This window comes from Pseudophryne corroboree, chromosome 9, assembly GCF_028390025.1.
Source record: "Pseudophryne corroboree isolate aPseCor3 chromosome 9, aPseCor3.hap2, whole genome shotgun sequence".
NCBI lineage: Eukaryota > Metazoa > Chordata > Amphibia > Anura > Myobatrachidae > Pseudophryne > Pseudophryne corroboree.
In genome coordinates, this window is record NC_086452.1 from 19,156,169 (window position 1) to 19,182,316 (window position 26,148).

The 26,148-nt window shown below is 44.0% G+C and overlaps 1 protein-coding gene across 2 annotated transcripts; it reads right to left on the reverse strand.

Annotated features, from left to right (window-relative positions):
* Positions 1-1,782: 1,782 nt before the first annotated feature.
* PTGFR (prostaglandin F receptor) lies at positions 1,783-24,519 on the reverse strand. 2 transcript variants are annotated; one of them, XM_063939009.1, is made up of 4 exons: positions 24,258-24,519; positions 21,925-21,980; positions 19,881-20,726; positions 1,783-5,011 (listed from the first exon to the last, which is right to left on the reverse strand). In XM_063939009.1, exons 1-4 carry the CDS (start codon positions 24,301-24,303, stop codon positions 4,676-4,678), a joined length of 1,284 nt encoding a protein of 427 aa, XP_063795079.1. In that variant the 5' UTR covers positions 24,304-24,519; the 3' UTR covers positions 1,783-4,675. The 2 variants fall into 2 exon arrangements, with proteins under 2 accessions (XP_063795079.1, XP_063795080.1); XM_063939010.1 differs by lacking the exon at positions 21,925-21,980.
* Positions 24,520-26,148: the final 1,629 nt, after the last annotated feature.

The following is a 26,148-nucleotide window of genomic DNA, read 5'->3' on the forward strand; positions in this document are numbered from 1 at the left end:
TCTAGCTGTTGCGCATGCGCAGTTGGCGGATTTTCGCCGTTTTGCGATGCGATGAACTGCTGCGATCAACTCGGAATGAGGGCCCATGTGCACTGCAGGGGTGGCAGATTTAACATGTGCAGAGAGAGTTAGATTTGGGTGGGTTATATTGTTTCTGTGCAGGGTAAATACTGGCTGCTTAATTTTTACACTGCAATTTAGATTTCAGTTTGAACACACCCCTCCCAAATCTAACTCTCTCTGCACATGTTACATCTGCCCCACCTGCACTGCACATGGGGGTCATTCCGAGTTGTTCGCTCATTGCCGATTTTCGCTACGGAGCGATTAAGGCAAAAATGCGCATGCGCATGGTTCGCAGTGCGCATGCGGTTAGTATTTTAACACAAAATTTAGTAGATTTACTCACGCTGAACGAAGATTTTTCATCGTTCTGGTGATCGTAGTGTGATTGACAGGAAGTGGGTGTTTCTGGGTGGAAACTGGCCGTTTTCTGGGAGTGTGCGGAAAAACGCAGGCGTGCCAGGGAAAAACGCGGGAGTGTCTGGAGAAACGCGGGAGTGGCTGGGCGAACGCTGGGCGTGTGTGTGATGTCAAACCAGGAACAAAACTGACTGAACTGATCACAGTGTAGGAGTAAGTCTCGAGCTACTCAGAAACTGCTAAGAAATTTCTATTCGCAATTCCGCTAATCTTTCGTTCGCTATTCTGCTAAGCTAAGATACACTCCCAGAGGGCGGCGGCCTAGCGTGCGCAATGCTGCTAAAATCTGCTAGCGAGCGAACAACTCGGAATCACCCCCATGGTTTTGCCCAACTGCTAACAAATTTGCTGCTGTGATCAGACCTGAATTAGGCCCTAAATCAGAACACATACAGATGGGTCCACGGTTATCTTGGCTAGTTTGCTGCACCTAGGCACACTATGGTTTATTTACATAAACCCTTTAGCTATTGTTCTCAGCTGCAATACAATACAGAGAACATTACAGCAGGGGATTAAAGGCCCGTATTCACGGGCAGATCTGGGGAGAGATGTGTGCTGAGCTAACCGCTCAGCACACATCTTTCCCCCCGCTCAGCACAGCAGGCCAATCTAGCAGCAGCGATAGCGATGCGCGGGGCTGCACATTGCTATCGCTGTGGATGGTACACACGGAGCATTCATGCTTAAAATCTAAGCAATCTAGTCAGATTGCTTAGATTATCACTCCGTGAGTACCCCCCTTTAGTCATTACAGCAGGGGATTAAGTCCGACTGCCCATTCTCAGTTAATCCTATTAAAGGCCAAGATAAACGTGGACCCATCTGTATATGCAGGCACTTTCCCGGCATCCATGGTATGTATGGGAGGATGTGTATTCACCATTAGGTTTTCAATTAGAGATCATTTATTCCCAAATCTGAAAGTTGTGATAGTAATGTGTATCCACTACCTGCTGTGTGTCCATCCAGGTGTTCTACTGCAAATTTTGCATACTCTGTCTCACTGCTTGCAGATGCCATTCAGCCGTGTTACCAAAGAGATCACTGTACCTTGAAAACAGGAAAGCACCCATATTTAAAAACCTTTAGTGCATTCAAATTAATTTATTATGGAAACGTGTTGCTGTTGTTTTGCATTGATAGCAATTTGTTGCTTTCCAATTTTCATTTTTTAAAGCTTTTTTATTTTAAATACAAGAATTTTTAGTACAATCTTTGCAGGATGATTGGCAGCCCCCAAAACAATACATTTTGTGAAAACTAAGAATTTGACAAAAAAAATTTGAAAACAACATAACAGTTTGGGGTTTTTTAATACAAAATGATTTGTCATAAACTAACAACAATACACATTCTATCAATAATCCACGCTGTATTTTTCTTTTGTGTCCTCCATAAAATTTTCAGTAACCTGGACATTTGTACAATAAAAAGCCACACACAAAACACACGTATTTTTGACTCCGTCAACATAAATATTTTCATATATACAGTACTATTGCACAAATTGAATAGGACAAAGCTACACATGGCACATACAATTGAAAACAATTACATTCATTCTTAAAAAATATAGATCTATTTTATGCGATAATGTTGTAGTAATCGAAATACACTGAATAAAATATGGCAAGGTGTATGTTAGAGAATATTCTCAAAAATGGCAGATAGAAAAAAAAATAGCTTAAATTTCAGGGGAAAAAAAACAATCTTAAATTTGTCTAAATTATTTTTAAAGAAATTACCTAAAAATAAAAATCATTTAAATATAGATTTTTTTTAAATATAAATTTGGAAAAGCTACATTTAAAGGTACATTCAAGTGAATTAAGGTTTAAGTAAAAGCAATTTTAAAATGTTGGGTCTTTTTAAAAAAAAAAATGAAAAACATTTTTTGTACTGGGCAAATCCATAAAAATATGGACATAGAGCCATAAAAGCCAGCATAGGAACAAGGCGTTGGCGTTATTGATCAGCTGAAGTGCTATATTTTCCTAATAGAGGAAAATAATTAGGATTTGTGATCTAGTGCTTGATATTAGGGTTCTTTAAACTATCAGTGTTCACTGACTGAAAACAATAGTATGGCAGACTTCATTTGCATATAAAGCAATGAAAATATGTATTTAATTAAATTATTAGATTTTATCTCACCATCAGAGTTAATAGAATGGACATTTCACAGCCATGAATAATTCTCTCTCCATGATATGGTTACATTTAAACATACAACAGTAAAGTTGATTCTGTTACCAAAAAAGGTAAAAATGTTTGATTATTTATTCAGATTTTGAGATATTACCTAAAAAGTAATTTTGTAATAAATGTAACCATACTTAATACCAACTTCGTGATTCGTTGCCACAGCTTGGTGTTTGCAATACTGTATTAAAAATTGTGCCCAGGTTACACAAATTGCCAAACTTTTACCAAATTTATGCCGACGTATCCCAAGGATTGCAATAAAATTGAGTTAATTCTGGAAGCTGAATTTAGTAATTTTGTGTACTCACACTTTGGCCCAGATTTATCAAGCCTTGGAGAGTGATAATTTGTACGGTGATAAAGTAACAACCAATCAGCTTCTAACCAGTGGTGGGTGTTCCTATGGGTTGCAGGACTGCAGTCCCCCAGGTAAAATCCTCCATCTCTCTCAGTATCAGTGAAGCCAGATGCAGTCTGTAAGACTGCACTGGCTTCCTATTGGAAGTCCTACCTGCCAGTCACAGACACTACAGGCAGTCCCATTGGGAGGTGTTTCCTCCCTCCAGGACTGCCAGACCGGGCTTCAATAGACAGAGAACTGGCTTCCTGTGGGAAGCCAGCTCCCTGCCTCGTCAGCCCTAGCCAGCTTCTATGGGCTGCAGCCGATGCAGTCCATAGAAGCCGGGGTTTGCGTGTACGCAGTACCGTCGCCGCTAATGCACATGTGCCAGTCCCGGCATCTGTAAACTACATTATAATGATGCTGGGACCGTCCGATGGTGGGGACGAGGGAGCAGAGACCCGCGGCAGGGACAAGGGAGAAGGGACCTGGCGATAGGGATGATGGCGAAGGGACCCAGCAGCACGGCCAGAGGAAGCTCCCCTCCTCCACCGAGGTGGGAGCCGCTGCTGCTTCTGTCATTTTTCATTCACAGCCTGTAACATGGCATTTAGGAGCTGGTTGGTTGGTACTTTATCACCGTGCAATTTATCACTCTCCAAGGCTTGATAAATCTGTGCCATAGTAACATGTTTCCTGAATGGTGATTCCGTTACTGACTTTGAAAGTAGGCTGATTTATCAAGGATAACTTACACAAGATACTGTAGCACTTTATTAATACTGTTTTGATAGTATTTTATATAGGGATTATTGTGGGCTGTTGGGTTATGATGCTTGGTTGACGTTAGTGGTGGCAGTTGTATAATGAGTAGTATTTATCACTGCAAAAAAAGTTATTCCGTTACCGGTGGAAATTACCTACTGTTATTAATTATTATGGTAATATATAATATTATAAATGATCCTCACACCATTTGAGGTTGTTTTTCTCTTTTTTTTGCTATTTTTAATACCATTTTTTAGAATATTCTCCATTGTGACCATGTTATAAACACCTGACCTGGGGGAGAATGGAGTCTATCATAGTAGAGGTGCAGCTTCTTATGAATTTACCCATTCCCACATCCATGTAGCCAAGTTAGGCTCAGATTTATCAAGGCTTGGAGATTGATAAATTGCACAGTGATAAAGTGCCAGCCAATCAGCTCCTACATTATCACCATGAAATGCATCACTTTTCAAGGCTTAGTACGTCTCCCCATAAAGTATCAATCAACCATCTCCTGTCATTTTTCAAACACGGCCTGTAACATGGCAGTCAGTAGCTGATTGGTTGGTACTTTATCTCTCTCCAAGGCTTGATAAATCTGGGGCCTAATTTGCTACGAAATTCTCCAGGTCAGAAGTTACGGACTGCGACGTACAAAGTCTATACTGTTTTATGGCTTGCAGTATATTCATACCTAGCACAGAATGGACCTGCGTGCTATGAAAAAATAAATATAAATCTAGCTAGCCTATTAAGCTTCATGGTAGATTCAAATGGAGTAACTCATTGAACAAACGGATGAAAATGATGTTGCATCGCACGATACCAGCCTGTGGTACACCGGGAGACGCCATAGGAAATAAAGGAGGAAATCTATTTAGTTTGCATGAGTTCACATTTTTGTTCTGTGTCAGCTTTCTGGGAGATGCTGAAAGTGTTTGTTCGTGTGCTGCTGGGAGATTCCGAAATGGTGGCCACTTTCAAAGAGTTCTTGAAGGAGCTAAATTCCCAAGCGTGTAAGCCGATGATTTCCACGCCGCAGCAGCGTCTGGCGATTGTGAAAAGTTTTTTGAGGACTGTTTTCCTCAGAAGGATGTAAACCCACGGGTCCAAAATTTGATTCCACGTGGCCATTCGGAGAGAAAAAAGTATTGTCTCATTAGCCTCCTGGGATTTATAGTTCTTTAGTCCAATGTTGGCCATTGTTACCTAAAAAAGAAAAAAAAAATTAAATACACGTTATACTTTCACTGCATAACATAAATATCTAAAAATCAGTTTAGTTTGACAGGTCTTCTGCTCCCAGTTGACTCTACATCTTTCCCCATTGGCCAACCCTTTTATTCCCAATACCGATTTTCAATTCTTATTTAAGCTGAAGTCAACTAATTGTTTTATTTTATTATAGATTCCTGTTTTGAACTGCTCCAGGCCTCTACATAAAAATAGGCCCATCATCATGACAGAACGATGATGGGCGGTCATAAATCAAAAGTATTAAATTGTATATCTACGTTCCTCACAAAATGATGCAATTTTTATACTTTCACGTAATTAGGGAGCCATTGGGGTGATAGTGTAGGTTTACATACGCTCACATGGAACTAGCCACACTCACACAACACAGGCCACACCCACACATCACTGGCCACACCTCCTCTGTTTCTCACAATAGGACTTGATCATTTTCAGCCCAAGTGGCCCTTAGTGAGGTCATGGATGCAGCCCGTTGCCTCTTTATAGCCCGTGAATGACTTTTATAGAAGGTACCCTTATTTTTCAAGCTCTCCAGCAGTGACTGCAGCAAGCCCTCTGAAGGAAAGGTGCTAATCTCTGCTTGAAAAGTATAACAAAGAAAATAAAAAGTCTATAAAAATAAATAAATTGCAAAGTTACATTTTTCATTAAATGCAATGTAGCAACATATACAGTAAATCAAAAGCAATAAATACATGAATCTGTTTTGTTAGAACAAGCATCTCCATTGGATACAATGTTCTGCAGATGCTATTGTTTTTTTTAAAGTATAAATTTAAATAAACTTTATATACACCCAGGGGCATATTCGGAGAGGAGGGGGCCTGTGTACAGTCTCTGACCGGGGCCCCCTCCTCACTCTCGCCGGCAGCCGGGCAGTGTAGTTAGTGTCACGGTGCACAGGACCCCAGGAAAATGGCGTGGCAGCCATTTTCCCAGCAATTCCCCCCCCCCCCCCGCCCTCGACTGAGCATGCACAAAACTCCAGGAAAATGGCCGCCGTTCCATTTTCTCAGTGATTTTGCAGTTCTGACGTAGCACCGCTGTACTCCGGAGAGGTGACTTCTGAAAAATGGGTGAAGTGTGAGTGGTGTGGGCCCTCATGGACCCGAGAGGCCCGTGTGCACTGCACAAACGGCTCTCATTAAAGATACGCCACTATATACACCTCACTGGGGGTGGGATGCACCCGGGACCGGACTGCCCATCTGGCACTTCTAGCAAATGCCAGAAGGGCTGGTGGGCTGGTCCTGTCATTCAGAGAGGCGGGAAGGCCGCGTGCAGCACATCCTCCGGCTCTCTGTTGTGGATGCTCCCCCTCTCCCCCACCCATCTCCATGGAAATGGAAGAGTGCCGCAAGTTCTCACCCTCTGGCTCACTCCTCTCCTGCCTGTTTCCATGGAAATGGGGGCGTGCTGCGAGTCCATGCCCCCTTGACTTGTGGCACGCCCCCAGTCCGTCCCTGGATGCACCCACTGGCGTTTCTATAATAGGTGCAGTGTGGTCGGTACACACGGGCCGCTGAGTGCAGACGGGGCCCCCACCGCACATGCTGCACCCATTTTTAAAATACTCACCACTCCGGAGTCCAGCGCCGGCATCCGCAGCGCTGTTAAAACACTGTGAAAATGGCTCAGCGGCCATTTTCACAGAGTTCTGCGCATACGCAGTAGAGAATTCTCAGGGAAAATGGCCACCACGCCATTTTCCCGCAGATCTGAGCATGCGCAGTAGAGTCTCAGCCCTCTAGTGCTCAGACTCTCAGCGCTGCCAGCAGAGAGGAGGGGGCCCGAATGGAAGAGGCTGAACACGGGCCTCCTCTTCTCTTAAAGCGCCCCTGGATGCAGCAATGCTAAAGATGTGGCCAAACCTCCAAAAATGCAATTTTTTTAGAAGTTTGGCCGCTTAACCCATATACACCAAGCTCCGGAATGCCATACACTCTGGGGCTTGGAGTTGGTGGAGATTGTGTTGCCCTATAGAAGCATATGGACTTCTTTCCATGATTCCCCCTGAGTAGATCCAATCGGGTCACTGCCAGCACCCCTCGCAACGCATGCACAGAAGGACTCCTGGGTCCTTTGTGATTTTTTTCAAGCATACAGCATTTATAAACATTGTTATGCTTATGAAGAGTGGTGGGTTGCATCGCATTTAAATGCAATACGTCATGCATCTCATCCTGAGAGACTATGGGGGTCATTCGAGTTGATCGCTCGCTAGCAGTTTTTAGCAGCCGTGCAAACGCTATGCCGCCTCCCACTGGGAGTGTATTTTAGCTTAGCAGAAGTGCGAACGGTTGTATCGCAGAGCGCCTGCAAAAAATTTTTGTGCAAAACCTACTCAGCGCTTACGATCACTTCAGACTGTTCAGTTCCGGATTTGACATCACACACCCGCCCAGCATTTGCCCAGCCACGCCTGCGTTTTCCCTGGCACGTCTGTGTTTTTTGGAACACTCCCTGAAAACGGTCAGTTGCCACCCAGAAACGCCCACTTTGTGGCAACCAGTGCGACTGAAATGCATCGCTAGACCCTGTGCAAAACTGCATAGTTTGTTGTGCGTGTGCATTGTGCCACATATGCATGCGCAGAACTGCCATTTTTTAGCCTGATCGCTGTGCTGCGAACAAATGCAGCTAGCGATCAACACGGAATGACCACCTATGTGAGTAACATTAAGGAACAACATGAAAACGACAGTGAATGGATTGAACGCCATTGATAAATTACAGTGTGGAATTGAGAATTTATATTTTTTATGGTAAATTCCAGGAAGGAGAAACCCCTAAGGATGAAGTACAGTTAGATTTTTACATTTCATTTTTCTGGAAATGTTAAGCAAAATAAAAAGCAAAAGTTATTCTTCTCAGGGTTTATGTTAATGCGAGTTGAGGGTGACATTTTATCACCATGGTACAGTAAATTATGCACGCTGGTAAAATCCTTGATTGGTTTTAAAAATGCATTTTCAAGACACTGCCCTTACAACAATAAGGTCAAACTCACAAATCTTAAAGTGAAGTCGTCCAATCATCTCTTCTTAATAAAAAAGGCACTTTCCAGTGACTAACAGAGCAGCAATTATTCCATTGCCATCTCCTTCTCTGCCCATAAATCAATGTTACTCAGCATTCTGCAAATCTGCCACCAGGAAAAGCTGCAATTAGATGATTTACTGAATAGGACAGGTAATGTTTCTCTCATTAGAGAGACTGCAACACCCATGCAGAGCTCGTAGCAGCTGATTCTGCTTTTCCTATGTGTCAATTGCATTGTTGAAATACTGTAAATAGTTGAGATTAAAATGAATTAATACACGGAATAATGAATAATATCACCCAGATTGTAGCAGTTCAGAAATAAGTTTGTAAAGCGGAATGAAGAATATTGTCATAAATTAGCTTAGCAAGTGTATGTTATACAGTATGTGTGTTATAATTTTCATTCATTAAAACTGAGAAAAACAAGTGTACAAGCCAACACTTTTCTCTGGTAATGAAATAGAAATATAGAATTTGATGGCAGATAAGAACCGTTTGCGCCATTTAGTCTGCCCTTTTAGAGTGCGGTTATTAGGTGTTGGGGTATTAAGGAAAGGGTATTAACTCAACCAAATCTAACTCTCTCTGCACATGTTATATCTGCCTCCCCTGCAGTGCACATGGTTTTGCCCAACTGCTAACAAAAATCCTGCTGCGAGCAACTCAGAATTACCCCCTTTGTTCATGCCTTTGCTTTCTCTTTATGGGACTATACTCCATGCCTCGCTCCCCTCCCACCAGTTTCATGCTCCTCTCTGTGGACCCCTTTCCCCCCTCCTTTTGCTATTTTTGCTCTATATTTTTCCTTAAGATTATTTCAATCCAAATTTAAGAATACCAACTAACTCCCTCTATACAAACACAATGTTCCTTCCAGTCCACCAACACCATCTCCCACCAGATCAACCAGCAATTATCTCTTGCCCAATATACCAACAATATCTTTCTCCCAGTCAACCAACAGCAGCTCCAACTGAATCTATCAGCACTATCTCTATCTACATCCACCATCATTCCACTGACACATCTTAGTCCCAATCTATGAACACTGTCTCCCATTTCACCAACACATCTCTATCACAATCTAACAACTTAATCACGCTTTCAATCCTCGAATGCCACACCTCTTCCAATCCAACATTATTTCTATCCTCGAAAAACACATCTCCAATCCACCAACACCATCTATATTGAATCCACCAACATCATGTCTCTAACAATCCACAAATACCATTTTCTCCTACTCCTCCAACACATCTCTCTGTGAATCCAACAATACAGTCTCTCTCCTAATCTACCAATTCATCAGAACCATCTCTCCCCCTAACTACCAACACTAACCTTTTCCCAGTACATCAACACAGACTCTCTCCCAGTTCACCAACACCATCTCTTTCCCAATCCACCGACACCATATCTCTCCAAATCCACCAACGCCATCTATATTCCAATTAATCAAGACAATCTCTCCCAATCAACCAGAACCATCTCTCTCCCAATCCACCAAACTATTGCTCACACAATACACCAATACCACTCTTCTACGAATCCACCAACACTATATTCCAATTTTCCAAATCCAACTCTCTCTCTCAATCCACCAGAACCATCCCTCACCTCAATCCACCAACATCAACTCTCTCCCAATCTACCAAGGCCATCCCTCACCTCAATCCACCAACATCAACTCTCTCCCAATCTACCAAGGCCATCCCTCGCCTCAATCCACCAACATCAACTCTCTCCCAATCTACCAAGGCAATCTCTCTCCCAATACACCAACACCACCTATAGTCCAATCTACCAAGTCCATCTCTATTCACATCCATCAGAACCACCTCTCTTCCCTACCACCAAAACCATCTCAATCCACCAGTGCCATCTCTCTCCCAATCTACCAAGGCCATCTCTCCCCAAATCTACCAAAACCATCTCTCTCCCAATCTGCCAAAACAATCTTTCTCCCTTATTATTATTATTATTATTATTATTATTATTATTATTATAGTTTATTTGTATGGTGCCACAAGGGTTCCACAGCACCCAACAAAGTACTAGAACCAATTGAGCAAAACAAGAAAATAGGACTTATGTAGGACAAGTACATGGTATATAAACATTGCTACATCAGGGGACATGACACTAAAATATACATCAAGGTGGCAGAACCGAGGGCTTGGTGCCATTGTATGGCGTATGGGGTAGAAGATAGTCCAGGTAAAAGAAGGAAAAGCACATGAGGGAAGAGGGCCCTGCTTGTGAGAGCTTACATTCTAAAGGGGAGGGAGCAGACAGACAGGGGTGACACAGATGGGGAAGACAGTGAGAGTGGAACAGAGGGTTAGGATAAGAGATGGTTGGGTTTGATGAAAAAGACCAACACCATTTATCTACCTATCCACCAAACTGATCTCTCAACCAATCCAGCAACATTGCTCTCTCAATCCTTAAACACCACATCTCTCACAATCCACCAACACCATCTCCCTACCTCTGCCTAGTCTATCTCTCTGTCTTTGCCACATTTTGGCAGAAAAGAGCGCTAATATTTGGTAATACCTATTTCTACTTATTTGCATAAAGCCAACTTTTGAGTTTATACGGAGAGCTGCATAAACATATGTGTACAGCAGTCTCTATTGTTCTATTCAGTAACCACCAAAATAGATTACAAACCAACCATTCTGACGTGAGATGTCAACTTTAAGTCAAGGGCGGATTTAGGGGTGAGGGCTCCCCTAGGCACAACAGTAATGGCCACTCCCCGCCTGCCTAATTTTATCATTTTTATTGATTGGTTATAAGCCCTCATTTTATGATAGCCAATTTAATAGAATTATAAAAATAAGCCACTATGAGGGTCATTCCGAGTTGATCGTAGCTGTGCTAAATTTAGCACAGCTACGATCATTCACACTGACATGCGGGGGGATGCCCATCACAGGGATAGTCCACCCCACATGTCAGTGCCTTCCCCCCCCCCTCTCCCCCGCAGAAGTGCAAAGGCATCACACAGCGGCGATGCCTTTGCACTTCAAGAGTAGCTCCCGCCCAGCGCAGCTTTAGCGTGCTGGGCGGGAGCTACTCATCGCTCACCGGCCCGCAACGGTTGCGTGTGACATCACGCAGCCACTGCGGCCCACCCACCATTCAGTCCGGCCACGCCTGCATTGGCCGGACCGCTCCCACGAAACGGCAGCCAAACGCTGCCGTTCCGCCCCCTCCCACCCAGCGACCGCCTCTGCCTGTCAATCAGGCAGAGGTGATCGCATCCCTGCTGCGGCCTCCGGCCGCCTGGCATTCGCCGGCGCACTACGGCACCGGCACATGCGCAGTAGGGACCCGTTCACTCGGCTGCAACAAAAAGCAGCGAGCGAACGGGTCAGAATGACCCCTATGACATTTATATTTATTACATATATATATTTAGTAAGTAGGACAGCTTACAGTATGTGTATGTGCTTCCCGTTCACACTCTATTCAAGATGCAATCCCCATATGTATCAAGCTCGTATCTTGTGCCTGATAGGCGGTATTGCCTATAGAAGCCTGAGGGTTTTTTTTGCGCAAATCCCCACAGAGGGATCCAAAGAAGCCCTCTCCATCCAAACATTGATTGGGCATGCTCAGTAGGCTTCCCAGGATCATAAACCCGGAAATACAATGCAAGAGACAGCGTTATCGTAAGAGCCATCTCAAGCGTCGTTATTCGCATATTCACAATTATTCATGCATAATAGGCGCTGCTATGCGTGCGATACGGGGTGGGATGTGTCTCATGGATGATACAATACATGATACATCCCACAAAAGTGTATTTAAGAGGTTAAAAAATGAAAGAAATCTCCTGAAGGCACATTGGGTGAAAGGATTCGCCCCAACAAAGTAACGCGGCTCCCACCGCACTTTATGGTGGCAGGATTTCACTCAAAAGTGTGCGCTACCCCATAGAAAAGCGAGCACTTTTAAGCGAAGAGGGGTGCGAACTATATGGGGAAAGAGTCGGGTTGCCCCCTAAAGTTTCAATATTTCATGTTCGATGTTAGAGAAAGTAAAGTGAGATTACCCAGCATTCAGAGCATTCAGGCTATGTAATATTTATTACGTCACGCGCTGTAAACATAACACATCTGAAAGTGCGCTGACTCATTCTGTTTGAAGTGAAATCTGATCTTTTAAGTTGTGACATGTTTGTGGCCCTCCCTCCTGCTCCGAATGTGCACTTAGGGCGATCTTGTGTACCATACTGTAGCCAGAGGGTGAGATCAGGAGGAATACATTCAGTGGAAGGAAACCAATAAAAGAGAGTTAAAGGGCTCTGAACTCGTGCAGGATGTAAGGAGTTAAACAGCTGTTTGAAGCCAAATTCTTGGGGGTCCCTGTAATCAGTCCTTCCTGATGTCATGGTGTGTGTCTCCTGTGCTAATTATTTTCTATAGAGAAAGGTTCTAGGCATGTTGTCCCGGTGAGGTCAGTGATAACGTACAGTAACTAAATGACATTTATTATACGGCTGTAACACACAGCGTCGCACTTCCTGTCGGAGATTAGGCGTCCTCTGCAGAATAACAGGCTGTGTGCAAATCATGTTAGTGTAATCATGAACCACTCTTCATTATCACATCCGATCTATAATGCTCTCAAATCAAACTAATTGCAAAGAGGTTGGATCTGTGTTTTTAGGGGGTTTCTTTCAGTTGTGTTTTTCAGATACGGGGCTGATTGTGAGTCGGACACGGATGTGCGTCTTTTTTGGCAGCCTGTATGCGACTTTATGCAAATGCCGCTACAATGTCCTTCCCTGGTGTACATCTGTGCAAGGACTGAGACGCCATCTGTCAGCATTGGTAGGCGCTGAAGTACAGTGCGTCTCCCATGCACCACAATTGCAACAATGTGCTCCCTCTGGGCCTAATGCAGACCTGATCGCAGCAGCAAAATCTTTCTCTAATGGGCAAAATCCATGTGCTGTGCAGGTGGGGCAGATGTAACATGTGCAGAGAGAGTTAGATTTGGGTGGGTTATTTTGTTTCTGTGCAGGGTAAATACTGGCTGCTTTATTTTTACACTGCAATTTAGATTTCACTTTGAACACAACACACCCAACTCTAACTCTCTCTGCACATGTTACATCTGCCCCACCTGCAATGCAGCATGGTATTACCCAGGTCTCTCTGCACATGTTACATCTGCACCACCTGCACTGCACATGGTTTTGCCCATTACAGAAAAAATGTTGTTGCTGCGATCAGGTCTGAATTAGGCCCTCTATCTGAATGTATGTGTAGTATGCGCGACGCTTGCTCAGATGAAAGACATCGTTCCACTGAGACCGACATTGGCAGTGAACGCGACTCTGAATGTGGACTGAACCTGCTTAGACTGGATGATTTGCATACTCACTACACCTTGTTGGCTGCACATCCCGGCGCTTGAAGCACAAAGATAAAACGAAGTCAGGGACAACTCACTGGCTACATTTCTGTCTGGATGTTTCCCCTGTTTCCTGCATACTGTAGTTTGTCTTCCCCTCGGATTTATTTCCATGCTCGGGAAGTTAAGCAGATATCGCGTCCTATTTATATGCAGCGTCCGTGTGGTTGCGTTTGTTTATTTCTTTTTTAGATTTTTTTCTGTTTGTTTTATTTTGGTTTATAGTTACTTAGCTCCAAGTTTATCTGATGCTCCTGGGACCTGCTGATGGTGCCACATTTAAAGTAACAGTGATCATCCCTAAGGAGAGTTTTTCATAGAGGAAAAGCACTGCTATATAATGTAAGATGGGATGGGGGCTAAAAGATTGAAAAGCAGACGTGTGATGTCATCGATGGCCGAAAAACCTCACTACTAGGGTACACAGCTGGGAATACTGGCGCACAATAAGAAGGTTCTACATCCCAGAGACCAATGGGGCATTTGCTTTCTTTTTCCAAGCTGTACTGGGCAAGTAACATCATCTGATTGGCTGACATAGGTTATACCTCTATATGTGTACCGGCTCTCAAAATTGATAGTATGTCCATTCTGGAATGGTATATTGTGTGTGTCAGTACTGCGTATACTCCGCCACCGTGCCTACGCAGCTAGGGGAGATGATGAGCGCTGAGTATTTCAGGTGTATCGCCACTTGCGGCTGAAGGTGCAAACGGGCTGTAACGTTCCACATTAGGAGAACTCCCTAACCTGAAGTCTGTCGTTAAATCTCTTTAATAAATATTTATCAGCTAAAACCTTAACTAAATAAATAACATAACAACTGTAATAGGTATTTTAAATTATAACCTTTCAGACCGCTAGCTATGAACACGGGTTGTTGGCACATGAACACGCGTGACCCGTGTTTAGGTGCGGTCTGAAAGGTGCCAAGGTTAAAATACCGGGTCGAAGACGTGTTCAACCCGGCTCGCTGTGCGGTGTGAACGGGAGCCGGGTTGATGCGACCCGTTTCCCGTTCACTGTGTGTGGATGGGCGGCGCTTGGAGATCATGCCGGGTTGCTCACAGCTCCCTTAGTCAAATATATTTTAACATCTGTTTGAATTATATGGGAGGATATGTATCACACCTTGGAGAGTGATAAAGTGGAGAGAGATAAAGTACCAGCCAATCAGCCCTTAACTGCCATGTTACCGGCTGTGTTTGAAAAATGACAGATAGGAGCTGATTGGCTGGCACTTTATCTCTCTCTCCAACGCGTAGCACATTTGCCCCTTTATCTATCTCCAAGCTATGATATATCTACCTCTGCGCAATGCGTCCGAATCTGTCCTGCGTCCCTGCACAGACATCATTAGGACGCAAGCGCAGTGTGACTCTGATGCATTCACAGACAGACGTTTCTCCACTGCGTCTGGCATCGCGGCTGGGTCCGTCTCGTAATCAGGCTCATTGCATCACTGGCATCTGCGGATGTGGTCAGATGTATACACGGGATAAATATAACCATCGTCTGACGCCATTTGTCAACATATCTGATTATCGTCCAATCAATTTTAATCGGATGACTATAAGGGGCAGCGGTTGTTTTTGGGCCACAGTGACTACCATATTGGGGAAAATGCCCATCAAGTAAAACTTTACCACATCAGCTATTTACATAAGCATACAAACATTGTAGTCCCCATAACGCACATCGATGTAATGGCGCCTGTAATGATAGTGATACACAGTGCGCATTTCTCCATCTCTCGCCAGCCTCTGACCTCTGCCCGTCCTCAGTGTGCCCTGGGCAATAAGCAACTAATGTGCCAGTCACTGATTCAGCTTTATATTTGTTCTTGTTTATTTTGCACATTTCCCAACATGTGTGTAAGATCATTTCCTACTGCCATTAATTAATCTCCCATCATGCTTTGAGGCACAAAATGGCCTAATTTGCTTTCATAGGCTATTAATTATCTTCAATATCATTATATTAAGTGCAGCTAATACGGAAACATTTCTTCGCTGTGCAGCGCGCAAACATAAAGATCAACAGGTTGCAACAAACCATTAAATGCATCTGCTACATTTGACATCATTTAGCAGGAAGAAAGCAGAACAAGCGGCGTGTGTTTTCTGATATGTTTTAGAGAAACAAATAAGTCTCATGTATCAGTTTTTAGTAATTGTGCGTATGCAAATCTAAGTTCTATATTTAAATGGATTTAATTTAATTGATTATAATCAAGTGTTGTATCACTTAGAAAAAAAAGCTGCTATGTTTAATGCAGAGGCAATTACAGCTGTCCATATAAAATCTACAAGGTTAATGGGAGTAAATGAATTCTAATCAGCAGGAAAAGCTTCACCGCAGGTTTTTACATTTATGTTCCTTTTTCAATGGCTTTATTTACCCAAAGTCTGTAAATGTAAGCTCTTGTGCTATTTCTTAAAATAAATATATAAAACTAAATAGTGATTGTGCTGTAGATGGAATTTTGTTCACTGTTTAAAAAAAATATATGATTTTTATAACCATTCCAAGCAACACTATTTTATATTATAGTCTCACTATTAAAGGGACACACTTATCTTTCAATGTTATGGGTCTTCACCCTGCGGCCCCCCAGCTGCTGTAGAACTACACATCCCAGCATGCCCTGCCAGAGTTTTGCTAATAAGGCATGCTACAGCTGAGGCAGGGCATGCTGGGATGTGTAGTTCCACAGCAGCAGGAGGGCTGCAGGTTGAAAACCCATAAATGCATTTAAATAGAAGGCACTGCCTGTTATCACAGTTACATAAATACATGTTCTGTTTAATATTTCCATATCTCTGTTATATTGTTTTGGGATCACCTGCGGCGCGGGTCAGATTCCTCGCTTTATGATATTGCTTGCTGGAACCACACGCAGCCGGGTTCAAAAATATCTGTAGCCAGCACCGGGGTACATTTACTAAGGTGGCTGTATTTTTAGAACAGGTGATGTTGCGCATAGCAACTAATCAGATCCTACTTAACAATTATCTAGCGTCTTCTAGAAGATAATAGATAGATTATGATTGGTTGCTATGGGCAACATCACCTGTTCTAAAAACTCCCACCTTAGTAATACCCCTTTCACATCGCAAAAATAACCCAGTATCGACTTGGCATATTGCCGGGTCGACACGGATCACTGTGCGATGTGAAAGGGGCCTTGGAATGAGCTCATCTCCCAGCACCGCCTCCACCCCTGCCCCCACTGCCGGCTCCACCCCCCACTGCTATGGCAACCGACCCTGCATATTGCCAGCGCAGATTCTCCAATGCCGGATCCCACCTGGGAAGGACCTGTTTCCAAATCCCGGGTGGGATCCGGCATTGAAGATGTGAAAGGGGTATAAATGTACCACACTGTGAGCTGACCAGTGAAAATAGTTTACACCAAATGTTTGCAGAATGCTGAGAAATAACTTCCTGTAGTAGCTGAGGTTTTGGAAGCTGCAGTGAAACAAAAACATTGCAGCAACAAAACTTTTTTCAAAATGTACACTTTTACCAACATTGAGGGAGACTTAGCAAACCTGGGAGAGAGATAAAGTGGAGAGCGATAAAATACCAACCAATCAGCTCAAAACAGTCATTTTTTGCAAACACGGCCTGTAAAATAACAGAAGCATATTAGTAAGTACTTTATCTCTCTCCGCGTTATCTCACTCCGAGATTTGATAGATCTCCCCCACTGTTCATAAAAATTGCACAATTGCAATCAAGCGTTTGCGCCTCTAACATTTTAAAGTAGGGATCGGCATTGACCATCGATGGAGGCAAACTTTTGATGGTTTGCATCTGATAACGATGGCTTTAGCAGTCGATGGCGGAGATCTTATGGCTGAAGTTGCTGTACAGTGGGGGTTATTCCGAGTTGATCGCTCGCTAGCTAGTTTTAGCAGCCGTGTAAACGCTATGCCGCCGCCCACTGGGGAGTGTATTTTAGCTTAGCAGTAGTGCGAACGCTTGTGCAGCTGAACTCTGCAAAAACAGTTTGTGCAGTTCCAGAGTAGGTCTGAACCTACTCAGCGCTTGCGATCACTTCAGCCTATTCATGACCGGGTTTGACGACATACACCCGCCCAGCCACGCCTGCGGTTTTTCAGACACGCCTGCATTTTTGCAAACACTCCCTGAAAACGGTCAGTTGACACCCAGAAACGCCCCCTTCCTGTCAATTTTCTAGCAGCCGCCAGTGCGAAGGAAAACTTCTCTACCACCTGTGCACAACCACAACGGGCTTTGTACCCGTACGACGCGCGTGCACATTGCTGCCCATACGTATGCGCAGAAATTAAATTTTTTCACCTGATCGCTGCGCTGCAAAAATCGTCAGCGGGCGATCAACTCGGAATGACCCCCAGTATATCCTGCATTGCGCGTGCATAGCTGCAGCTCCTGTCACCTGCACATGCGTTGTCCTCGACCAGCGAGACAAATCTATAGCCTCCGCTTGATGGTGTGACTGTGAAACCATCGGCCATCAATGGTGTCATTGTCAATGACCGTGCCTGTATAAAAGTGTCAAACTTAATAGCGTTGCACAAACTGTGTTAGAGAACTGGAAGGGCCCCAGTAAACACAGCGGCGCAGTACAGGCCACCGGCACTCTGGCTTGGGAATTCAGCACATTAGTAAGTTATAAGTGGTAACACAGCTTTGCATAGATCAGCTATTGTGGCCGAGGCAGAACGTTGGACGAAATTATCTTTTCATGGCTATTTGCCAGATCTTCCAGCACAAAGCGGAGGTCTGAATGGAGCAGTGGGAATTGGATGGAGCGCCTGCAGAGAGTACGATGTGAAAGTCATTAGATGGAATATAATAGATTTTTCTTATCCCTCTAGCGTATAAACATTCATTTCCTTACACAAACGTAACTGTTTTCCAGCTGTAAACACACACATGTAACACCCGTGTCTGGAAAAGTGGGAGTTCTCCAAAAGTGTTGCCACATGGCGTGTGTGTCCATAACACACTGATTTCCTGCGCTGTGGATTTGCATGTGTGGGGGGTAAAGTCCCTTCTCTCGCCAATTTCAACAAGAACCATGTTTACAAAATAAAGAGAAAAAACTTTTTCTGTCATGACTAATAAGTAGGAACCACGTAACCTGCCGCACAAGTTTCCTTATGCAGAAGACCTACCAAAAATACTCACAGACACTTGTGTTTAATTCTCGCAATTTGACCATCAGACGTTTGACGCTATTTGGTTTTATTATGCAATGGAATGTAAGCTACTGTTCTCTGCTATCTGCCATTTCCTGCAGTAGGGTGCCCCAGTGTTATTCAATGGCTGCAATGTTCCTCAGAGATCATATAATATCTTATTGCATATGTACTGGTTAATATTATTGGCGTCTCTCACATATTTAAGTGGAACAGTCCAGACCCCGGAAGTGCATGTCCCCATCGGGTGAGAGGTGAGGGATGGGGTAAAAAACAAAACAGCGGCAAAGGTCGCTGTGAGGAGTCGGTCCAGCATTCTGGGGTCCAGACCAGGGGTGGCTCCAGAGGGGTGTGGTTCATAGCATCGACCATACTTAGGTCGACAATGTCTAGGTCGACCACTATTGGTCGACAGTAACTAGGTCAACACCCAAAACAGGTCAACAGAAGCATTGGGTTGACATAAGCAAGGTCGACATGACAAAAAAATCAACATGAGTTTAAAAAAAAAATTGGTGTCGTTTTCTTCGTACAGTGACTGGGAGCCCTAATTAGTGCACTGTGTCCCCTCGCATGGCAAACGGGCAAGATGCCTCACTCTGCTACCGCTGCGCTCGGCACAGGTTACCGTTCCCAGTCATAGTCCATGTGGATCGTAAAGTATGAAAAAGTTCAAAAAAAGAAATAATTTTGAAAACTCATGTCGACATTTTGTCATGTCGACCTAGAACATGTCGACCTAGTAACCATGTCGACCTAGAAACTCTGTCGACCTAATGCATGTCGACCAATAGTGGTCGACTTAGGCATTGTCGGCCTAAGTGTAGTCGACCTAGAGACCGGATCTCCTCCAGAGGTGGGGCTGCAGCTCAGTTCAAATTTCAAAAAGGGGAGCCACACCAACTGCCAGTGAGTTAGATTTGGATGACAGTTGGTGGCAGTTGGTGTGGCTCCCCTTTTTGAAATTTTAACTGACCTGCAGCCCCTCCTCTGGAGCCGCCACTGGTCCAGACCATTCCAGTTTTTACCCAACTCCACACTCACATTGCAAGTTTAGTGTCCCACTACACCACCCATCTGAAATGTGTGTACTTTGGTGGAATAAAAGTATCAGAGAAGAAAGGTAACATCCTGACAGATAGAGAACTTACCAAGAATGGGGTCCAGCAAATGCAAGAGACGCACATGATGGCCAGAAGTTGGACAATCATCTCCAGATGATGAGATCGGCCTTGCCTGTGCTGCTGGCTTTTCAGTTTGGACCTGAGCAACGTTATTCCAGTCACAGCATTGCACAGAAATGAGATGGCCAGGGCTAGGAGTCCCAGGGAGGAGAAGAGCAGCAGATTGAACTGGTCCATCCAGTCTTTGATCTGTTCTGTTTTAAGAAAGCACCACGTCCTGGTGGCCTGGATATGGTAGGACCTTAAAGTCAGGATGGGTAGCAGGGCCACTGCGATGGCAAATAGCCAGACGAATGCCAATATGATTTTGGCATGTCTTGAAGTCATTTTGGTGGAGTGGAAGATTGGCTCGGTGACGCCAATGCACCGCTCAACGGCCATCACACTCCCGAGTAAGAGCGGGCAGAGGCCGAAGAATACCATGCACATGCCGAAGATGCTGCACAGAATGTTCGAGTGATCGAATTTCGACCAGTCTCTGTCCGAAGCGTAGACATAGACAGCTATGGTCCCATTAATGAGATGTCCAAACAAATCAGTGAAGACCAAGCCACTGGCAAACAGGAGAAACGAGGCTTTGGACTTCTTTCTAAATCTTTGGTAGGCTTTCAGGAGTATCGCAATGGCGAGGCTGTTGGACGTTATTCCCACAGTCATGAATACGATGGAAAAGAAGACCGATATCTTCTGCTCCTTGAGGTCCGTGCTGTTCGATGGCGACACATTTGCACTATAAAGTGTGATCTCCGTACTGTTGTTCATTGTTGGATGTGTAGATCCGATGCTTAAATCATATCTGCACCACAACACAACCTGTGAAAATACAGTAAGAGGATGAAGATACGGATATGTACAGAAGAGCTATTGAAATGAAGGATAGAATACTGTGTGTTATCGTTGTTGCAATAATACAAAGCTGTATAATATTCTGAGTCACTGGTGGGTATTTACAAACACTGAGGGGTGCAAATTTGCATTAAATGAAAGCAACCAATCAAAACCTTGCTTATAGCAAGACAGTGAAAGCTGATGCTTTTGCTAAGTGCAATTTTGCACCTAAATGCGGTCTTAGTAAATAGCCATGTATGCACAAGGACAGCTACTGTATGTCTGTATGTATGTATGTATGTATGTATGTATGTATGATATCTTTTTTTGCAGGTATAAGTTATGATATCTCTTTTTGCAGGTATAAGTTAAGCAAACTTGCAGATTCTCAGGTGACTCCACAAATATTGGGTGACCTCTTGGACAGCTGATCCAGAAAAGTCTAGCAATCTCCCTGATGCCAGGCCAGACCGTGATCATATCGAAGCATAACAGCACAATTTGCGTTGTGGCCACTGTGGTGTAAAAGTGTATACTGTGTCATAATAACACTGTAGTGGGCTGGGCACAATGATGCAAACGCTGTCATTATGTCACAGAGGGAGGAGCATGATGTCACTAATTACTTTCATAAAACCCCTCCTGACCCCAACAATCTACCCTTATCATCTCTCGGAGAGAAGCTCAGATACGTAAGCAAATCTGCGGCTAAGTAGAGGATAATAATAAATAGTTATTCTTATCAGCTTAGAGCAGAGCTTCTCAAACTCAGTCCTCAGGACGCAAAACAGAGAGCAGGATGCAGCAAAGCATTTTTTGTGATTAAACCTCCAAAAATGCAGTTTTCGGAAGTTTGTCCGCTTACGGCATATCCGCTAAACTCCGGAATGCGATTCATTTCAGATCTTGGATGTCGGAAGAACCACCAGCGTTAGATCGGATCCCTCCCAGCACCCCCCGCGATGCGTGCGTCACTCAATGCATGTCTAGAAGGACTTCTGGCTCATAAACTCGAAGCTCTTCTATCGCAAAGGACAGCTCTCACTGGCCGAGCTGCCTTTGTGATTTTACTTCAAGCATACATCGTTAGTAAATGCCGTTATACAGTACTTGCGACGAGTTGCGGCATGCATCGCAGTCAAAATACATGCGTCAGGCTCATAATCACAGGTGAAATTATTACCTCCGCCACCTGCGCACCTGCTAGGTGACCTGGAAAAGGGGGAACTGTTTGGGGTCCTGAGGATGAGTTTGAGAACCACTGGATTAGTGTGAGAGAGGTAGAGAGAAAGAGAGAGAGAGGGGGGGGGGAGAGAGTGGGAGAGAAAGTGAAAGCGAGAAAGCGAGAGTGGGAGAGAGAGAGAGAGAACGAGAAAGAGAGAGAAAGAGAGAGAGAGAGAGAGAGGGAGCGAGAAAGCAGCAGCAACATTAAAATCATTCTCTAACAATAAATGTATATATAATTTATCCGATAAGGTTACAGTGCCCATTTTAGCAAGGTATGTGTACAGTGTGTCTGGATAGATAGATAGATAGATAGATAGATAGATAGATAGATAGATAGATAGATAGATAGATAGATAGATAGATAGATAGATAGATAGATAGATAGATAGATAGATAGATAGATAGATCTCAGTGGGTGGTAAACGTTTGTAGCAGTAAAGCTTCAATAGTACTACAAGTCTCAGCAGGTCCCGCACGCTTCTTGTGCCATGACGTTCTAAGACTTGTAGTTCCCCCGATGGCTGACAACTCTGAAGAGCTACATGTTGCCTCAGTCTGCTCAAAAAAAGAGTGTCTCATGCTGAGATTTGTAGTTCCACACAGGTTGCTTAAACCTGAATGCTGGAGGGATAGTGCGCGTTTTAAAAGTATACATTACAAAGCAAACATTGCACAATTAGGTGTAGAAAGAATCCAACTCGGGGTAGGACATTTCTGCCAGATAGGCGTACGGTATATGAAATGCACTTTTGGAGTGTTTGGCAGGCGTGCAGATCTGTGTTCCCAGCTCAGAGTAACTTTTCTGGTTCTAGCAGCGGTTATGGAACATCCTAAAGGACTTTCCATAATAATCTTTTTATTCCTGTTTCAACAACAAAGGTTCTAGTCAGTGACCAGGGCACACAGCTCAGTGTAGCTGAGGAGACCACAGACAGCAGAGATTTTATACTAACATATGGTCTTATCGGAGCTGCAATAACCTGTTTCATGTCACGCTGACAGGACTGACATTCGTACACACTGGACTTGGGTTTAGGTACCGTCTATATTTCGCAAATGTACAGTGCAGCAATTATTGCTATTCCTGCTGCTATTACTCAGATGCTGTATTCAGGCCAGGACTCTATATCATTGCCTGGGTGCTGGGTCTTCCTGCTGACGCAAAGCAGAAATACTTATACCAGATGCAAAATTAAAACAGCTTAAGATACAAACTGTAAAACTATTAAAAGTTCCCCAATGAGTAAGAGAAAAGAAGTGTCTTGCAAACTACTGTCCAATAATAGAGTTGGTCCCTCAGAATCCTAAGTAAGAACTTCTCGTTCCTGCCTATATATAGAACATAGTGGAGCAGTGCAGTCCAGAACCCAAAAAAGTTGTGTCCTCTGCAGACCCAGCCTGGAGACCTTTAGGGAAATGCAATAGGATGTTTGTGCCAGCTCCCTTATTATATCACTGCAACAGTCTCCAGTCAGTTCTGGGATACACAGAACTTTGTGACTGATGTCCAGATATATGGGAGATCTCCGTCACTGGTCGCCAGGCAGTCCTCATTTACTGCTGAATTTCAAAAACATTGACCCTTGTATATTATTACATGACCTCATTCTTTGTGCAATATGTAACCGTTTATAACAAACTGTGTTTTATGGTAATTTGTATCCAAAATTCCGCCTTGGCTCATTGGGCCGCCCTTTACGGCAAGAATCAACGTACACAAAGTGTCGCTTTGGGTTTAAGGAAGGTTGGGGACATCTGTCATCTTTACATGAAATTAGTTTCCTCCGTAATAGCCGCCACAATGCCTTTGTGTGGGGTCTGGATTGCATTTAGCACACGTAGGAAGTTATGGAATGACTTTACCACACTAAGCTTTAAATCAAAAGCATTTCCCAGTTCTAGACTCAGTGTCCACGTTCTTCCCTTAGGTTCCCTCCTTCCCAAACGGGGAGGTAAAGTGACATTATTACAGCAAGCGTTTTGCAAATCCAGGAAACCGAAGACCATGAATTATTGATCAATAAAAAATCTTAGTTACAGATTTTCTGCGGCGAAACTTAACGATCGTCCTGAGAGAATAATTTTGCATATCTGTCATAACTTCTGAATTCTCACAACGCACAGTTTAGTGAATTCTCTTTCTGATCTCTCTGTAACATTCTCAGAATATGAAAGGCGGTAAAGTTTTTGTTAAAAAAAATAACATCATTTTTGAATTAATGTTACAGCAGCGTAATCTGGTATCACAGATCAATAAATGCAATCACAGTGTGTATGGCTCAGACTTACCTGTCCTTGCGACCCGCAGACACCTACCACCCCCTGAGCTCTCCATCCCGTTCTGGGCTCATTCTGCACTGACAGCAGCCAAAGTACTGTGCCCAGAGACCGCTGCTGTGGTGTTCCACACTCCACATGCACAGGGGGGCTGCCAGTCCCCGGCCTCTGCTCACATCTGTATCAGCTTGTTGTCTGGATGTGGACATGGAGTGAGCTGGCCTCCCACAAACAGACACTTACAGAGAGGTGGACTCACTTGCAGCAGCCAGTTCTCTCTGAACATAGAAATCAATGTGGTTCTTCAGGAGCTGCTCCTGCCCCTCCCACCTCAGTTAACCATTGTGTGACACAGAGATTACAAACACAATATCGTAGCCTGCTGCTGTGATATATACTAATGTATACTGTGATGTGCACCTACCCCCCCTGAGATACCATTCATTATATTATTCTAATAGACAGATAGCACAGATTTAAATGCCTGCATCTCTGCATTACACTCTCCTCAAAGTGATCCATCTCCTCCACACATAACGAGATGCAATAGTTCATTTTACAGTGAATTTACCTTTCTGGAATTCTTGCTTTTCTTTTTATTTATCTTTCCTGTTACCATTGTCTGTCCACGGCATAGGAAAGCAATGTGACCACGCAGGGCAATATACATGCCACACTATATAAATATTAACAAGAGCAGCACACCAGTGCATATATAGTATCTGGGAAATACAAAAAGAATGGAATTGGATTTTGCAGTTAAGCTCACAAGCCAAAGTCTAGGCTCCTATATTTTAGTCTCTGCGCTCCACACATTATTGAAAATCCAGAATTTATAGTGTGAGATGCGCGGCGGGAGATAATGTGGTTCCCTGGGCATCACATCATCATTAGTTTTACTCAAAACAGAACACACACGAACTTTGGGGTTCCAAGGCGAACTGAGACCCAACTCGGATCATCAGGTGCACCGAGATGTGGGGGGGAGCGGGTACTAATTACCAGGGCCTGGACTTGTGGGGGCGCCCCCCTCCTTTTTACCTGTGTCATACTGATTTAATGTAGCACGAATCGCTGCAAAGTAGCTTTTTAGCACTTTTTTTCCAATGGGTGTGCCACTACTCTGCGATTAGGTCACACCCTCCAAAAATAACCCAGGCCCACCCCAGCTCTCTACAGCCCTGGGTATCACTTTGGGGTTCTGATTAGAACTGAGGGCCTAATTCAGAACTGATCGCTGTTTTGCAAAATCAGAAAGCGGGCGATTATCGAATGATTGCGCATGCATACGGATCGAATCTGCACGAACAAGGCCAAACTGCAAAAAAATCCTGCATTTTTTTTTATCGCTAGGCGAACGCAAGTTTATTGACAGGAAGCGGGCATTTGGGGTGGTAACTAGCCGTTTTCTGGGAGTGTCAGGAGAAACGCAGCCATGGCCAAACGTTTTCTGGGAGGGTGTGTGACGTCAGCTCCGGCCCCAATCAGCCTGATTCTATCACACTGTAGGAGTAAATCCTGGGCTACGCACAGACTGGAAAAATCATTCCATGGTGAGTGAGTTGTGAATGGATTTGCAGCTGGCCGGCGTATGCAAAGCTTTTCGCACGGCGTACGCAGACTTGCACGAGACGGTTTTTCACTCTGTCTGGGCGGCGACTATTCGATCGCAAACCTCTGCCAATTTGCAGAGGTGCTATCAAGCCTGAATTAGGTCCAGAGTCCCCACTCGTGTGATCCCACCAAGTCCCGATCTCAGGGAGCATATGTAATAAGGTCCAAGTTTGCCAGAGCGGCGGAATGTCGTATGTATTTTTAAAGCGTTAATCATTTACAAGGCAAAACCAAAACCCAGGTCTTAGATCTCAAAATGGGATCTTGTGTGTTTTGGATTGCATGTAAC